At 44.7% G+C, this 18,820-nt stretch overlaps 1 protein-coding gene across 1 annotated transcript; it reads left to right on the forward strand.

Annotated features, from left to right (window-relative positions):
* The first annotated feature begins 3,287 nt into the window (after positions 1-3,287).
* LOC139198733 (calmodulin-regulated spectrin-associated protein 3-like) lies at positions 3,288-18,672 on the forward strand. Its single transcript, XM_070827659.1, has 19 exons — positions 3,288-3,450; positions 7,873-8,150; positions 8,745-8,885; positions 10,020-10,106; positions 10,299-10,334; positions 10,974-11,021; positions 12,000-12,138; positions 12,510-12,649; positions 13,079-13,172; positions 13,273-13,324; positions 13,607-13,668; positions 13,793-13,823; positions 13,995-16,461; positions 16,571-16,692; positions 16,785-17,071; positions 17,169-17,268; positions 17,702-17,814; positions 17,920-18,038; positions 18,240-18,672. Exons 1-19 carry the CDS (start codon positions 3,315-3,317, stop codon positions 18,567-18,569), a joined length of 4,782 nt encoding a protein of 1,593 aa, XP_070683760.1. The 5' UTR covers positions 3,288-3,314; the 3' UTR covers positions 18,570-18,672.
* The last annotated feature ends 148 nt before the right edge of the window (positions 18,673-18,820 follow it).

An 18,820-nucleotide genomic window follows, 5' to 3' on the forward strand; every position in this document is an offset into this window, starting at 1 on the left:
TTGTCTCATTTTCTCTGTTTGTGTCCTTCAGGTTGACAGATGAAGAGACAACTTCCTGTTAGCTATCGAGCCCTTTCTTAGGTCCTTGAGAAAATTTCCTCTTTATGTGCTGTCCTATTTTTCCCAGCCCTCCTCCGTCCTCCTTCCTTCCCTGTGATGCAGTCTTTATCGACTCCTTCCTTGTGTTACCAAGAGAGAATCTTCGTCTTCTCTTTCTTCTCTGCTGGCAGTGAGAATCTCCTCTGGGAGTGTTTCTCTGTCTTCAGGTAATCCAGGTTCAAGTTTTTCAGTGTCCTCCTCTTCTTGGGTTTCTTATTGGGCAGCACCTCCCTCAGCTGACGCCAGGTTTTGTTCAGAGGCGACTTCTTCTTGTGCCAGGGAAAGGTTCTTTTGGAGGGGGAGCCACCCATAGCCAGCCGACCTTCAGGAGGAAGAACAAGGTGATGAAGGTGAACACAGAGATAGGTCTGTATTTCCACAGCAGCTTTGAATTCCCCTCTTTTGAATTTGTATTTGGTCATTTTAAGTGTTTAATTTCAAAAACCTGACTTTTGATACTGAGCAAAAATATACAGTTTTTAAGATTTTGGAGAAAAAATGTCAAAGTCAAATTCAAACCACATGAATTCATATTGATGGTTTTCAAAGTAATATATGCCAATGGAATATTCAGCGTCAAGTGTTAGCAGGGTTAAATTTACAAAAATGACTGTGACCTTTCTTCCAGACAAAGTCATGACTAGATTCAGTTCTAATTTATGTCTAATGTAAACATTCAAAACAGAAAAAATATGATTTCACTCACACTGCTGTTAGCAAAGGTGCGATTTTTAGCTAATACATTTCTGCTGATGAACATATTTTCCCACAAAACTGTCAATTCAATGTACATTAGTATCAGGATAAAACATACTTTTGTTCATTATCAGACATTTAAGAATAAATAAAAGTGAAAAAAACTGACTGTAAATGCAAATGTTCTTACTAAATTCAATATTACAGCTCAGAAAACGGTAGTCTGAATTAACGGGTCCAGTCTACATGTGCTCTTGTTTACACATCACGTACACACAAGAATGTTCATACGCACCTAATTTCTCCTCCGTCAGTCAAAACAGAAGATTTTTGTCTGTTCTCTTCATCTTTAGCTAAAAACTGAATCTAAAACTAAAACCTGAGCTCACCTTTATCATCATCATCATCATCATCCAAGGTTTGAGGGACCAGATCAGATGGCGCCACCGGCCACACATACACCAGCTCTGATTGAAAGATCAGCAAGGAGAAACATTTTGTTCTCATGCCTGCAATCCTTTTAACATGCAGCCACCAAACAGGAAAAGAACAAACTGGTTTTGTGACATTTTTCTGACATTAGTATTCAGCCATCAGTATCTTTTTTTCCACACCTCTTCTCGCCTCGGCCTCATAGCTGGGCACTGAAGAAGTGTAAAGGTTATTTGACATGTACGAGGTGTTGAGAGCAGATTACAGTCTAGAGGGTGCTGCTGGTACTTGCCCATTGATGATTGATTGCTGAAAACACCCAGGATACTTTACAGGACTGTCACATAACTAACAAACGCATATGTGCAGCTTATATTCTTGGATTTTATGTCCTTAAACTGTAAAACAATCCAAGAGCCTCTTCTTATTTTCTTATTTAATCACCATGCAGCTGTGTAGCTCCCCAGAGCTTCAGTTTAACAGTCTGGATGAGTGTGGACCTCACTGATCCATTAGGTAACACACTCACTCATTCATTAAAACACTGCTCTTCCATCTTGTTCTCTCTGTGTTGGCTCCTCTCAGAGACACAAGCAGTTTATTTAGACATTGTGCATGAACCTAATCAGCTTTATGGACACTCGAAAGACAATTCCTTCTCATTTGCAGCATGAGAGTTGTGCTCACGAGAGGCTCCTCCTGCAGTTTCCTGTTTCTTGCACGCCACAAAACATCAAAAGAGAGAGTAAAGTCTTAGATTATTTATTTCTGGTTAAAGACCCTTTGTCTGGGCCGTGAGTAAAGCTTTAATAAAAGGAGGAGAATGTAAGGTTGTTTCTGAGTTCAGTAGATAAGAGATCCGGGTTAGTTTGCTGCACTTTACTCTCAGCAGCGCGTCTGAGACAGTCCAGTGAAAAGAGCATTGCTGTAAATGAATCTGTTTGCTTAAACCAGTGTCTCAGAATCAGCTTGTGTTATTGAGCTTTTTACTTTTGATGTATTTCTCAAGTTACAGTTACAGAATTATGATCTAGTAGTGTTTGACGTGTGATCTTGACGTTAAGGTCGACATCCAGGTTTCTGACCTGCTCTCTGGCTTTTAGGGTGCACCTTAAAGGTATGAAGGTATTTCCTGTCGCTGGCCAACGATGAGAATTTCAAGTTCTTCATGTTTAGCTTTAAAAAGTTTTTTTGGCGTCCAGAAATGTGTCAGTGATGCATTTTTATCAGACTTGCCATGAGTCCAGCCTGTCAAACATCCCTCCATATGTTGGGTGTAGTTTGCTTTTTAAAGTTTACTAAATAGCAAAAGCATACTTTAAAACCTGCCAGTGGTAATAAATGAGAGTTTTTATTACTCACAGGTTGAAATAAACCAGGATTTAGATTCTGTGACCTCTGAGCCGAAGACAAGAACATTTGTGTTTGCTTGTGTAGTTTAGTTTCTTCTTCTGCACTTTGCAACACCACCTCCATCCCTCCATCGTTTCCCACCTGACTGGGTCACCTGGTCAGATGCTGTGGGGTGATGCCGCTGCCTTGCTCAAGGGCGCCTCCGTGTGGAAGCAGGCGGACACTGTCACTGACATTTCATGCTCCCAGCCCACGTAGGAAACTCTAAATCTGCAAAACACGGCGATGATTTTTGTCTCCTGGACATTTATCAGGTCTGTTTCTGCTGCTGCTGCTTTCACGTCTGTCGTAAATCTGAAACATTAGCAGAACATGTTTTCTGTCACATCCCCATTGGCTGAGATGTGACGTTTATGGGCGCGTGGAGCCGGATTGACAGCCTAACGTGAGATGTTTTATTCTCAATATATCAGATTTTTTTTGATTCAGCTGTGACATTAAGCCTCATATTTCTGCTTTCACCTTTTCATCTTAAACTTTGTGGTCTTGTTATCATTTTTATATCTCACTCTGCATCACAGGGCCCTCCTCCCTCTCCTCCCTCTCCTCCTCCTCCTCCTCCTCCCCCGTCTCTCCTCTTCCTCCTCCATCCCTCCTCCTCACATTGTCCCGGTGCTGCTGCTGTTGCTGCTGCTGCTGCTGCCTCCGTGTCCTTCGTGCGGCGCAGCGCGGCCATGGTGGACTCCCCCAGCGCGATGAAGAAGACCTTCTCGGTGCCGGAGATCAAACCGCTGGACCGGTACGACTTCAACCGGGCCAAGATCTGCGCCAGCGTCCGGTGGCTGCTGTCGAAGTCTTACGGCTCTGCAGGTAGACTCCAGTCCAGCCTTGGTGTTCACATCACCGAGGCGCTGCTTGGGTGGGGCGCTTAATAATTAATCCTGCTATATATGGAGCTCTGAGTTAGACCTGCCGTTTTATCTCACGTATGAGGGGGAACCTCCAGCATCCTCCCGCCCAGCATCCATCCTCCATCCTCCATCACCCGCTGCACTGATGCTCATAGTTAACCTGCTCGGCCCACATGTGCGTCTTCACCGCTGCATGTAGCTTATGTCAGCGACGAGGAGCCAATTATTAACTTAATATTGAGGCTTGTCAGAGGGGATCTCCTCGGTGGTGCGTGATGGCTGTCATCGCTGCAGTGCAACAAAGGCTTTTGTCGGAGCCGGGCTCCGTCAGGCCCGTGGAGGACTTCACCGGCCTCAGCATAACCTGGAAGGGAGGGAAAAACGGCTTCATAGCCTGGAATTTAACCAAACGACCGCAAAAATGTGCGCACAGATTGGCAACGTGTGGGCACGGCTGTAAATGGGTCAGGACGGCATAATATTTGTGTCAGTGTTACGCGCGCACGCTGTGCCATAGCGCGTGGCAGTGCAGTGTAGGTGACATAGTAGGTCTGTAAGACAATGGAGTGTTTTTGGTGATAACTGCTGCAAATTTAACACAGATTTAACAATTAGTCAGGCATATGTTTAGTTTGTGCCTGCAGCTTTGTAGCCTGATGTGTATTTTGTTGGCCAAAATACAGCAGGTGTGCTCTTATATACAGGTAGAAAAGACCAGTAAAGCCTGCACAGTGTGCAATCCAATGTAATACATGCATGTGATAGATAATACGCTTTATTGATCCAGGCTCAGAGATCTTTAATGATGTCTGTGAATTGTGGTGGTGCTGGATTGGATGACATCATACTGATGGCTGCTCCTCTTGAGAGGTTCCCAACCTCTCATGGCTTTTTTTACATCTGTAACATGTACAAACAAATATAAACAGTACAAATGTATGATGAATTGGGAAAATGCTCAAAATCACATCATAGAGCTCATATTCAAGTCTTCAAACCCCAAATCCAAACATATATTAGATCTACAAACGTGTAAAATTAAGAAAAGCAGTAAACCCTCACATTCGACATGCTGAAAACAGAACTTTGTTTGATAACTGACCCCTTGTCCCAGTAAGACATGTCAGTGAGTGAGCAGACACAATGCTGGAGTCCTGGAGCTGGCTCACCTAAATGGAATTCAGCCATCATTAGTGGCTCTAAATGCAAATCAAAATGTCTGCTATGACAAGGGTCTATGGACCGAAACGATTACCAGAGGTGCCTGTCATTGATCAGCTTATTGTTTCAGAGCTGTTCCTCTTAATTGACACCAGATTTGGACACAAACGACTCGCTCCAGTCAAAGATCAGCCCTGAATGTGGCTCCAGGCTCTGCTGATGTCACCCTGTGGCTGATACCGCAGTAGCAAAGTTGCATAGTTTCTCTTTATGTAACAACCCATGTTTTTTTTGCTGTTGTAATGGCTTTAGACAGAATTTCGTGCTGTATCTGTGTCCGGTCTGGCAGTCAGTGGGACAGGAGGAGAGATGAGCGGAAAACCTCTCAGCAGGGAGGCTTCATTGTTGTCTGTCAACTGGAAAATGCCCACTGGGTGCCTCATATAATTTTAATGGATGCCCAGAAGAAAATAGCGCTAACAATGGGTCATATGGGATTTAACACACAGTCCTGATTCTGCTGAGATTTATTCTTACTGACATGGTCAGAGGATGATTACTCTTAAAAAAATCCTGTTCTTGTTATTTTTGAGTGATGTTTTCTAAGTCACGTACAAACATGGAGAGAATTGATGAAGCCTGTGTTTTCTGTGATATCAGTTAGAGGCATTTACTCAGTCAAGTTAAAAACTTCTCCTATAGGAGAGCACAGAGGTGGTGGAGACCAAAAACAGAGCTAAAAGAGGGAGAATGTTACACTTGCATTCACCAGGCGGCCAAAACATTGACAGCAAATTAATGTTGCTCCATATCTGCTCGACGTGTAAATGAGTTTGCTAACAAGTTTGCCACATCACCTTAAAAAAAAAACTATACTTTAGATCAACAAATGTGTTCATGTCTTGTCTCTGCTGCCCCTGAGCGCTAACCGCTGCAGGTTTACATTACAAAAAAACTATAAGTGGAAAAAGTACTTTTTTGTGTTGACATGTGCATAGCTTGAATTATTAGTTTCATAATTGATTAGTTAATTGACAGAAAAATAATTATCTCATACTTTGGTATTCGAAATAATCATTTGAGTCATTTTTCAAGCAGAAATGCTTCTCCAAAGTTAGGATCTGCTGTTTTTCTTTGCTATATACAAGAGCAAAGAGCAAAGTCAATACCTTTAATGGTCTGATAAAACAATGAATCTGAAGAATCAAACTTGGTCTGGAAAATTATATTAAAATTATATACCTAACATTTGTATAGATTATCAGATTACCTGATAATAAAAGCTGTTAGCTGCGGTCTTAAATATGTGTTTGTTTATGTGTGATGACATTGTGGAAGGGAGATTTGAAATGATTTAATTTTATTGATGATTTCTAGCTTTTGATACTTATAAAAATCCATTGCAGTGTAACACTGTTGTGCTGTGTTTAGCTGCACAGGCCTGTGTCTGTTTTGTTTTCCTGATTGAATTGGTATTATGTTAAATGGGTTAGCTGGGTCCTACTCTGCAGTCCAGTCTCATCGCCTCCGCTGCGATCGGGACAGAATTGCCGCTTTCCATTTCCACCATTCCCATGGCAACGGCAGTCCCATTTCCTCCCGGTGCTGCAGAGTGTGAAAGGAGAGGGTTTAACCCCAAACGGTGTGTGACACACTGCAGTGGAGTGTGTGCTTCCACTGTTGTTTATGCAGTGACACAGATAGATTTTCTTTTCTTTTCTCCTCCCGTTTTAAAAGAGACAGTGAGGAGAGGATGACAAGAAGAGGTTGGAGTTACATAAAAGAGCCTTATGACAGTAGGTTACAGGAGGAAAAGATGAGGAGTTGTAGCCCACAGTGAGAGTCATGGCTAGATGTGTAACGACAGATGAAGGAGCAGGAAAGACTTCGGTAAAGACTTAGAGGGAATGAGGATTGACTGTTGTTGTAAATGGAAGAGATGTGGACTCTGATATTCCCTTTAAGAAGTCCACTTCAATCTCCAGGATTATCCTGACTCTTCCAGAGGCTGCAGAGTTGGAATGTGGGTCAGTGAGGGAAGCGTGTGTGTTGTTGTGTCCACAGTGTGTGTGTGTGTGTGTGTGTGTGTGTGTGTGTGTGTGTGTGTGTCTGTGAAATGACCCACTCATAGATAGTGGTCTGAGTGTCTTGCAGATCATAGATAAGTCGACACGCACATACACACACGCTTGTCTGGGGAGCTTAGCTTGGCTGTTCATGCAGATGATGATATTATCCTCTGCTGCAGCCCCCCCCCCCCACTTGTCACTTATTGTCACCTATTTTCCATAGTTGGAAAACTTCTTTACTTTTATCCTTTATCCTGTAGTTGTTTAGATTTTTCTCCCAGAACAGATAATACAGTGGAGCTGCATCCTCTTGGCAGCAGGCTGTGACCTTTGCCACATGGGACAATGCACTGACCAAGCAATTCCCTGCATTGTTCTCTGAGAGAGAGAAGCTGACTCATTTTTCCTCTCTTATATCTGCAGAAAGGCAAGAAAAAGTCTTTTTTTCTGCACCATTAAGTTCATGGTTCTGTTTCTTCTCACATGCAGGTCAGAGAACGTCTTTCAGTAGATGAGTGAGCACCTCCACTCAGTAATTATTTCCCCCTCTGGATAATGATTGAATGGACTCTTTCAACTTGCGTCATCCACTGAAATATTAATTCTGACCTCTTTTGAGCTCATGAGCACAGTAGTCTCTTTCTCTCTATACATTAACAAGAGTGTGCAGCCATGCTAACAGCTGTGTGTGGCTGCACAGCATTGCTTTGAGTTAAATGCTAGCTTCAGCATGCTGATTAGCATTAAAGGCAAACTAGAGCTGAGGCTGATGGGCATGCTATTAGTTTTGCAGGTATTTTGGTTATAAAACAAGTGTTGCACAAATTTATGTTTTGACCTGATGATGGCACTATATGAAAAATCAGAGGATCATATTCATCCTCTGGGCACCATGCATATCTTTCTTATTTTTGATGGCAATCAATCCAAAAGTTGTCAACCTACTTGTGGTGCAAGAGGAAAATTCGGGATCAGCCAAGTCAGTGGGATTCATCCTCTCAGAACCATGAATGTCTCTACTGTTTTCATGACAATCCATCTAATAGTTTAGATATTTCAGTCTGGACCCAAGTGGTGGACTTACTGACTTTAAAACCATTTTCCTAGTGCTGCTAAAAAGCTCAACTCGACTGTCCTCTTTCCCTTTTCAGAAAACGTTCCTGTGGAGTTGCGGGAGCCTCTTTACAAGGACCAGTATGAACAAGAGCACCTCAAGCCGTCCGTCTCCAAGCTGCTTCTGTCCCCTGAGATCTACTGCCGAGCTCAGGCCCTGCTGACGCAGGCGCATGGGGTCTCCCTGCCGGCGTCGCAGGGGTCCCCGGCCGACAACTCTGCCCTGCTGCAGTTCCTTATTAAGAAAGGCTTCACTCCAAAGGTCCAGGATGCAGACGTCACCGAGGAGGACCTCAACTACGTCCCCATCAAGACGGTGGGTGTGGTGGTGTGATGCATCGGTGTGTAGCTGTTTATGGGTGTGGGGTCTTTATTCTTTTCTGTTCGTTCTTATTTGATTTCCAGTTGTTCCTCTCCCCTTAAATATGTATTCATTAAAAGTAAATACTCAGTGAAAAATACAATATAATCGAGTAGGTAAACAGTAAAAGTAGCAGTAAAGTAAACTCCTCTTAGCAGCAGCAGCAGTAAGGACAAGAACAACAGATGGTAGGAGGGAAGAAGAGCAGGAATGGGACAAAGGAAGAAAGGACAGAAGGATGAAGAAAAGGAGAAAAGATGGAAGAAAAGTAGGAACAAAGGAGAAAAAGAGGGAACGAAACAAAGTGATATTTAACAAGCTTACCTTGTGTGAAATGCAAGTTAATCCTCTGCAAAGCAGAAAAGAAAATATAGTAGAGTAAAAGGATTTCTGCTAAAAATGTAGTGGAATAAAAGTAGAAAGGATTTAAAAAAGCACAGAGTACAAAGTCAGCACTGTAGTAAACGAAATGTCAACCTCTTTACAGTTTTATTTCATTGAGTGTCTGGAGACAGCTGTGTTAAACTGGCCCTCTTGTGATTGGTGCAGAAAGCCCACCTCGCCCTGATCGACGCTCTGATGACGCTGGCTGCCAAAGAGTCGGTGGGCAGGGTGAAGATGGCGGCGGAGGCGGAGCAGATGGGTGTCGGGGCTCCGTGGGAGAACGCTCTGCTCTTCTGGGTCAACAGGGTGAGACCTCAATATCACAGCAACACTGCTGATTACACTTCCTGTCTTTACCCTCAAGGTCTGATTAAAATGTGGTTTAGCATCATTGGTATTCTGGTATTCGCACCACTCTGCTGCAGCTTCTCATCTGGATTGTTTGACTCTTATTTTAGGAAGACTAGAAGTTCTCTGTAAACCCAAAGATGTATTTAAATTCTACCCAAAAATGTCCCCACACAGGTTTGCTTTCTGCTGCGGATGTAGCCAAGAGAAATAAAAGCTGATAGAAAGTTTGTGACCTCCATTTTAAAATCAGACCAAATAGAAGTACAGTACAGCTTTCTGTCTGTTCTGTTCTGTCCCCATGGTGAAGAAACATCTGGAGTTTTTGGTATTATTGTTTCCTTCCACGGCCCTCTTCTCTTTTACTTGCCATATTGCTATTTATGATATTTATATTTCTAAACTGTGTGTCCTCATCAGTTTTACCTTTAGTACTGTGTTCCTTCATTTAGTTGTGCTAACCCTAACCCTTAGTGGAGCTGGACATTGTCGTACAAGTTCTTGAGTTTTTGATGTTAAGTCGATATGCGCTGGTCTTGTTTTTCAATGTCATCTTAGTAAAGGCTACTAAATCTTTTTTACATTTTAACAAACCGCAATGAAGTTAGTTTTAAGTTGGACATTCACTCTGAATCCTGCTGCATTTTTGTGTCAGGTTCTCCCAGTATTTACTGCAAAGAAGCTCTAGACCGTCAATAAATTACTGTTTGATTGAACACAAAAACTCTGACTTGACAATGTTAGAAAAAAAAAAACCTGATTTAAAAATGCTTATTAAATTGATGTAATATGGCATACTTACTTTGATTGCTAAAATGTGATTTATTTATTTTACATTAATATTTGAACTGGGTGCAGGACGCTGAGCTGTAGAGGGGCTCACTTTGGCAAACGCCTGCAACCTGCAGCCACAGCAGGGCTAAACAGAAAACTGAGGGAACCCACGAGACTTGTTTTTCATGCTGTCTTGGCCTGTCGTCGTCGTCGTTGTGTGCTGCTGCATCACTGTGTGTGATGATGTGTGTAAAATATAACGTTTGTTTTAAGGTTTTGGTTGAAAAACTGTGAACTCTTCCTTTTAATGCCCTCTAGCTGAATCAGAAGTTGAGAGAAAGCACAGAGGAAGAGGAGCCTCCAAAGTCACAGACATGTACAGACCTGCAGCCTGCTCAGGACGCGGTAAAAATAACACACACACACACACACACACACACACACACACACACACACACACACATGCATGATGATTTTGCCATGAAGCAGCTGTCTCTCATACTGTCGCTGTGTTGCTGAAGCCTCTAACACCGACGTTGCTCTCCTTCTCTGTTTTCTCCTCCTGGTTTGTCTCTGTCGTGCCTTGCTCTCTGGCAGTGTCAATCCACCCGTTGGTACTGGAAACTAGTCCCCGTAAGTGTACTCCTCTCTCTCTCTCTCTCTCTCTCTCTCTCTCTCTCTCTCTCTCTCTCTCTCTCTCTCTCTCTCTCTCTCTCTCTCTCTCTCTCTCTCCTGTCTGTCCATCTGCTACGGCTGACAGTATTGTGCCTGCTGGAAATGCCACACATAAATCTTATCTGTCCCATTATGAAAAGTGTCTTTGTGTATTGGTTATGTCATTTTAAAAGTCTGCTGACTTTTACATCTCACCAAGTAGATTCCAGTGAAATGTCCTGTAGCTGCTTATTATAATTAGAATTCTTATCATTAATAACTGATGGTCTTTTTTTGGACATTGGGGTGTTTATCACGTTGTAACATTCAGTCATCAGTTTCATCTCAAACTGTCGGGCCGAGGGGGAGAAGGAGATGTTGGAGAGGAGGGAGGGAGGTGAAATTACTTCCCTGCTGATTATTAAACCCCCTCTGCACCCCCTTTGTTTGTCCCCATCCTCTCCTCCTCCTCCTCCTCCTCCTCCTCCTCCTCCTCTTCCTCTGTCGCTCTTCTCTCCCTGAGCAGTGCCATGTGACTTTGTGGTGTGGCGGTTCCCATGATGACCGGCCCCCTTGTCATTTATGCTTGTTTCCCTCTCTCTGCCATCCCCCATCCAGCATGCTATCGCTTTTTGTTTGAAGGAGTCGGGGAATAAGCCGCCAGTGGTAACGTATAACACCTCGCTCTTTTCTCACCCTCATCCTCCACGTCTCCCGTAGCGACCGACTGACAAGGCTGACCAATCGCCACACCTCTCCCACGCCGCTGACCAGTGACTGACCGACTGACTGACTGCAAACTAATCACTATTCCAACCCCGAGGTTGGATGGATCAGTTAGAACTCATTAGCTTTTAACAGTATTTATCCATATGGATTTGTTTTGCTGCTTTTTTAAAAGTATGTATTACAAAGCCATGTTATAGGAGGCATAATAAGACTGGATGTGACTCTTCTCATCCTTGTCCTCCTCCAACAAGGCTGTGTAACGTCATTCAGCATAAGTTACACTTGATGCACATGCAGTGTTTGTTTTGTTTGAAATCGTTTTGGGTGTGTTTTATCTCTTGTTATACAGCGTGAGAGCTTTTCATTTTGATAAAATTCACTTTTTATTCATATTTTTTTCCTGATCTGAGTTGTAGGCTCACAGTGTGATCAGTGCCTGTTTCTGCTGCATGGACACCGGAGAACAAACACCCTCATTTTCATTAATAATCACTGACATTTTTCTGCCCATAGTTTTCTTTTGATTGTATTTTTTTGCAATGTCTTTTTTTAACCTTCTGGTTGGTGTGTGTATGTGTGCACATGTTTCTTAATTGAGGCATCACCAGTCTTGCGCTTTGTTTCTGTGGGTTTTCTTCTCTGTAATTTTCCTGGAGTTTGGCTGGCTTCATACTTTGAGTCAATGGTTTCATTTATTGTTTGAAACATCGACAAGCCTTCCTGGTTTTAATATTTCCTTTGACACTGTTCTAACTCTCTTTAAGATGAGTAAATTGTAAATACTGCCTATGTCTGCCTCATGATCCTTCCTCTCTTCCCCTCACTCACTGTTTTTGTTTCCCACTTGTCTTTGCACAACTCCTCTTTTTACCCTCTTCTCTTTCTCCTCCTCCTTCCCTCTCTTTTCTTCCTTAGATTCGCTACAGGAAGGATAAAGTGCAGTCTAAGCTGACGCCAACTTTCCCTCTGGTTTCTGCGGTCAAAGATCTGTCTAATGGCTGTGCTATAGCTGCTGTGTTGCACTACTACTGCTCCAGCTTGCTGCCTCTAGAGGGTACACATGTGCTCAGATGCAAAGCACACATGCATACAGGAACACATTTGATGATTAAATATTTATATTTGGCTGATGTATGCGTCAAAGCACTAGAGAGCTTGAATGATGGACCTATGATTTAAAAAAAAAAAAAAGGTTTCCAATAAATGTGGTGTCCTGAGTAGATGCTCTGTTCACTAGACAAACATTTCTCCCAACTTTTCGTATTATTACGTCTGTGTAATCATTTTCAATTCAATTTAATAATAATAATTTTGACTCTAATAGTAGTAAACATGTTTCGTATTTGTGTTTTTCTGCTGCAGTTCAGTGAACTTTACTTGTCAAAGCATTCTTATGTTTAAGTAACCGTTCTCTGCTCCTCCCAGATGTGTGTCTGAAGGACACCATGTCTGTGGCCGACAGTCTCTACAACCTGCAGCTGATCAAAGAGTTTTGCGAGAGCAGTTTACAGAGCTGCTGCCCCCTCGCTGTGGAGGATCTGCTCTACGCTCCTCCGGTGCTGCATGTGAGCATTATGAACCTTCACGTTTACGCTGTAATTAATCCAATGTGGACATGCCACTACAGTTAACGTGAGGAGAAAGATAAGCGTATGGATGGAAAAGAAAGTGCTTAAAGGTCACACTAAGTTCACTGAGGATGTAAAGTATCACATTGACTTTAAAGGCTGAAGTTTATTGGATGCAACTGGGTTTGACTGAGCGTGCAGCGACCGCTAGATGGCAGCGCAAGCAGGATTTTCAGCCTTGGTTTTCATCTTTGACTGTATGAGAACGTGCAGTGTCCCTTTGTTCTTTGGGATGATGTCATTCTGCCATGTTTTATCTTCTCTGACACCCTGTGAAACAAAGTCACCTTATTCTAACTCATTATGGCCTTTATAATTCTCCACATGAGTCACCTCCATGCTAACCTGATATACTGTTTTCCGCAGCTGAACATCATGAGCTTCATAGCTGAGCTGCTGGAGTGGTTTGAGATTAAGAAGCCCGATTTCGTCAAGCCCCTACAACCCATCGACCTCACAGGTCTGTGACTCCATGAGGTTAATGAGAACATCTCTGTAGTATTGTTACATTCGCCGTTGGCTGTTTAATGAATAATTATCACACTGTTAATGTCTTGCAGATGTGTCAGGGTTATTAGGCTGCACAAGTCCGGTCAGCGGAAACAGCAACAGGTACCAACATCCCTCTAAAACCACCCACATAAAAACTATCAGGATGGAAAAATTAGGCATGACCCTACTCAGTCTGATGTGGAATCTCTCCTAAATCTGAACCCTAAAACACTGCAGAATTTACTGAATCAAAAAATGATTAAAGGAAGAACTCCAGCCACATGTCTTAAATGTCTTAAAATCAAAGCTGCAGCACACATAAACTGTGAATGTTACACTTTACTCTTGCTGTGATAAAAGAGTTGTGAATGGGGATCATTTTAGTGCTTATTTCTCTTTCAGTGGCTCTCCTTCCTTCATCTTCAAACAACCCTTTGTGCCCATCTCCTCCCCAGTGTCACCGGGTAAGAAAAAGAAAGCACATTGTTTTACATGTTGTGTTTATTTGAATGGGTGTTGTATTCGAACAGACTAAATAGACTTTAATACTCTTTTTGACTTTAGATTTATTGTCATCTGTCTTTCCAGAAAACAAAAGTTGGACAAAGAAACAAATCAGGTAGTTACATTAAAACCTCCATGTGATTTCTACAGTAAATGTTGTGGTGCGTTCATATTTTATCTTAATTTTTAATCTTCTTACTTTGGCTTCTGTGGTCTCTGCTTTTCCGTTTTCGTCTGGCACAACCCATCCATTGGTCCATCCTTTCATCGTCATCCACCTCTGCAGTCGTCCTCTGTCAGCAGTGACTTTCAGCATCCCATTTGGGCTGGACAGTGATGTTGACATTGTCATGGGAAACCCAATAGATTCTGTCTTTCGCTCTGTCAGCACTGACAGCCTCACCACCGGCATCCCTGCAATGACTTCACCAGTGACAGCGGCCGGGATGACTCATGTCCCGTACAGCCCTCCAGAGGACGTCAGCCACCTGGTCAGCGCTTCTGCACCATCGCAGCGCTCGTCCTGGGGCCCTTACTCTCACACGGCGCCACTGGGTGAGCTGCCCACCATCGAGGAGGCTCTACAGGTGGTTCATACTCCTGGCGGCAAAGATCGGAAGAAGGGAAGGACAGCAGAGAAAGGTGGAAGAGGAGTGTTGGGTGGAAGGCCAGAACCCAGGTTACGTCCCGAAGGAGCCCCTGCTGGCTTCTTCCTACACTCCCCTGAGGAGGAGAATCCCCAGCTCAGTAGCTCTGCTCCCTGTCGCTCAGGAGTCCTCTACCGGCCTGTTGGAGGAGAAGTGGGTGACACTAAAAGGCCAGGAAGGGGAGAGAGGAGGGAGAGAACAGGCCGCACTCCAGAGATGTCACGTGATGACGACTCTGTTCTACGCGATGGCAGCGTTGACTCTTCCGAAGCATCGGATGATACCCCCAGAAACGCACCTGGTAACATTCGACCCAGTAACGATCGCCATGGAAACCACAGCACCAACAACAGTCCACGCATGACGAGCTTTGCTGAGCGACGAGACAGCAGGAGAAGACATCCCGCTGCTCCCGGCGAAGAGTCGGCGTCCGCTTCGACCCCAACGACCCCAGGCACTCCGCACACACCCTCCACCCCAGCGGGGGCACCTGGTCGCCAGGACAGCCCAGGTCCCAGAGGCCCTGAACCAGGTTCTGAGGCCTGGGAGCTGGGGGCTCGTCTGGAGGAAAAACGCAAAAGCATTGAAGCCCAAAAAAGACGCATTGAAGCCATCTTTGCCAAACACAGACAGAGGCTTGGAAAAACTGCTTTCCTCCAACTGAAAAGAGAGCAAGGTGAAGGAGGAGGGGAGGCAGCAGAGGAGGATAATCTCACCCTGGAGGAGCGCCTCACTCGCATGGAAGAGCAGCTGAAAAAGGAAGAGGAGAAGGAAGAAAAGGAGAAGGAGAAAGACGGACAGAAGGAGAAAGAGAAGCCATCTGTTTCCAATGCTCCTCGACTAGAGAAGCAGGTCACGTTCTCTATTGAAAGTAAGAAAGGAGCAGAGAAAGAAAAAGGAGCAGAGAAAGAGAAAGGAGGTGAAGCTGTCTTAGTGGAGTACAACGAAGTGGTGCAGAAACTGAGTGAAGCTCTGCAGTCACTACAGAAGGACATGCAGAAACTTACAGAGCAGCAGCAGCAGCTCATGAACAACCAAAGACCCAGAAATACACCCAAAACCACTCCAAAATCAGCACCCAGAAGTAACGCCAAAACACAACCCAAAACTCCTCCTCACACCCCATCAAAGACGCCACCTAGAACCCCGACAAAGACTCCTACAAAGAGCACCTCTAAAGCTTGGATGATTCCTGTTGGAGCCCCCGCTGCCACCTCCCCTTCACGGCGCTCTCACGTTGTCACCTCCCCGAAAACTGTCATCTCTTCCTCGTGCCCAGCTCCTCGCACAAAGGTCCACTCCTCCTCCACTGCCCGCAGCCCAAAGCACCACCCACGTCCCCAATACCAGCCCCACCCACGGCCTTCCGAACTCAAGTTCCCCCCCCTCAACCGCGTCTTGACGCCAACCCACAATGTGGACACCCTCCCCCACCTCCGCCGTGTGTCCCCCAGTAAATGTCAGGTTCAGACCGCCTCTTCCTTCAGAATCGGTGGGCCTCGTACCCCTCAAGACTCTCCTCAGCCCACCCAGCAGCCGCAGCCTGATGAGAGCACCTCAGACACAGGCTCCAGTGAGACGCCAACTCAGTTCAGCCTGGAGCTGGAGCAGGAGGACGCAGAGGCTGCAGGAGGGCTGCCGGTCTTCCAGCCACCGAGGCAAGATCGTCCGAGGGCTGCTGGTGGAAGCAGCTCTGGAGCTCCTTCTGAATGCTCATTTGAGAGCGAGACTTTGTCTCTGTCTGCTGCGTACAGTGCTGGAGGTGAAGGCGCAAGAGCCGCAGGGAAGCGCTGCAGCCTGATAGAGGTCTCAATGTCATCTCTCGGAGGGCCAGAGGGAGGCAGTGATGAACCGACTGATGAAGGGCAGGAGTTTTCCTCTGATTCTGTGAGTGACCACACAGAATATGCTGTGGAACCGGATACTGTACTCGCTGCAGAGCCCCTAGACCCCATAGAGCAGCTGGAGCTGGCCATGGCAGCCGACAGTCTGCCACAAGAACAGCCTGCATCCAGCGGAGAGCTGACAGGACAAACTGAAACTTTGGAAACAAGTGGAGAACAGAATGAGCTGGGGACAAGAGGAGGAATCCAATTCTTCTTTAAGGTGAGTGCTTGCAAAACAGAATGGAGGGGTAAGAAGAGTTTTGTTTTGCACATAGATTAATTCTGTCGTGACTAGCCTGGTACATGATCATTGCCGTGTGTCGTTGTAGGAGGAGGTACATAGCGAGGGGGAGATGGCCCAGCGACGAGCTCTCCTGTTGGAAAAACAGCAGAAGAGAGCAGAGGAGATGAAGAAGAGGAGACAGTGGCACGAGCAAGAACGGGAAAACAGGTAACAGGCACATTTAACACATTTATGACGATATGTGCAAGTGAAAGCATAAATAAAGTATGTAAAAATAACCTCACTGCTCTTGGTTTCAGACAACCGTCCACAGACAATAGAGTGGCATCTCCCTCCAATACACCTCCCGCAGGCACAACCTCACCTTCCCCCACACCCCCTGCGACACCTGCCCGCAGGGGAGACTTCACACGAGCAGAGTACGCACGCCGGCACCAACTCAAGATCATGGAAGACTTGGACAAAGTGCTCCAGCAGAAATCAATCAGTCAAGGACGTTCTTCCACGAAGAAAACCCACTCCCGGCCTCGCAGCATGACGAGGGAGGAAACACAGTTGTCTCTCAGTCCAGCCAAGGGAAAACGTGGTAACGTCAAAAGTAACAAGAAAGTTATCAACAAATTAAGAGTGTTTGTAGATTTTTTCAATGGCATTTTATGTCTTAATATTCATGTTTTCTTCAGGCTCTAAGTTGACCAAAGTCTACTCTCACTCCTCCCTCAACCTGGCAGCCACAGATGAGCCTGGAAACAGCTGTGGTGACTCCACTAAGAAACCCCAGAGGTATGCTGCACAGGTCACATGTATGCCTCTTTACTCTCATTAGCACAGCATTCAGTCACAATGGTAGCATAGCAGAGAAGGCACTGCACGCCAGTCAGAGTTGAGTAATTTCATCCAGAGTGAAATATCCCACCAAGTATTGGATGGATTGCCATGAAACTTACAATATATATGCATCCAAATGACCCCAAACGTTCCAATGTCATGTCATTTCCAATGCTGAATGTTATGTTGTATGATTCTAATGATAAATGTTAACACTGTGGCATGCTAAAGGTAAATATGTTACCAGTAACTGTACATGTTGACACACTAACATTACCTGGACTTGCTACATAATATATAGTATATTATTATAAAGTTTTAAACATACATGTCGACTGTAAGTATTGTTGCTTGCTTGTTTATTGTTTGACCTTTTTTCTCTACACAGCCGTCCTGACTCACCCTCAGGATGTGTGACAGCAAGTAGACTGGCAAATCAGAACGGAGATAAGGACTGGGAGACTGGTTCCAACGGGACCTCACCTGCCCCGGAGTACACAGGTGCAGCACTACACAGTTCAGCGTATCTTCATGTGCATTGCCAAAACGCTCACAATAGTGCACGTGTGTCAGCAGAAACAAGTGTGCTTGTGTTTGTATGTGCAGGTCCAAAGCTCTTCAAAGAGCCAAGCCTCAAGTCCAACAAATTCATCATTCACAACGCTCTCTCTCGCTGCTGCCTCGCTGGAAAAGTCAACGAGACACAAAAGAACAGGATAGTCGAGGTAGACGACTGATTTTATTTCACTATGAGCCACTTTGCTACTTCTTCAGTAAGATTCATGACATTAATCATATAAATCTAAATGTTACTGTGCAGTTTTAGGTGCCAGACTAGGTTACTGAAAACTAAACCACACAGTCAATATGATATTTTTAACTCATTTATCTCTTACTTCCTTATTTCCACCTTCTTCCAACATCAGGAGATGGAGAAGAGTCCTGCCAACCACTTCCTCATCCTCTTTCGTGACGCCAACTGCCAGTTCAGGGGCGTTTACACCATGAACACCGACTCCCAGGAGCTCGTGCGACTTACTGGCATGGGCCCGCGGACAATTAGCTCCACCCAGGTGGAGGCCATCTACAAATACAGTTCAGACAGGAAGCAGTTTAGTGCCATCCCCTCCAAAACCATGGGCATGAGCGTGGACGCCTTCACCATCCCCAGCCATCTTTGGCATGGAGGAGCGGGAGGAGCGGGAGGAGGAAGCAGGAGAGCAAGCATCACTAAGAAAGCAGTCATTTCCAAGTGAGGAACATAACACATCACAGTGACAGATCATTAAAGAAAACACTGTAATTATAGTGGAAGCTTGTCAGATATGATAAACAGTAGGAGGCAGGAGAGAAACCTTTACCAAGAAAGCAGTCGTTTCCAAGTGAGGAGGAAATTATCACATCACAGAGACAGATCATTAAAGAAATCACTATAATTATGGTGAAAACTGCAGTCAAATATGAAGTCATGTGCACACAGATGAGCCTACAGACATAAACCTTACCT

Source organism: Pempheris klunzingeri, chromosome 3, assembly GCF_042242105.1.
Source record: "Pempheris klunzingeri isolate RE-2024b chromosome 3, fPemKlu1.hap1, whole genome shotgun sequence".
In the NCBI taxonomy this organism is placed as follows: domain Eukaryota; kingdom Metazoa; phylum Chordata; class Actinopteri; order Acropomatiformes; family Pempheridae; genus Pempheris; species Pempheris klunzingeri.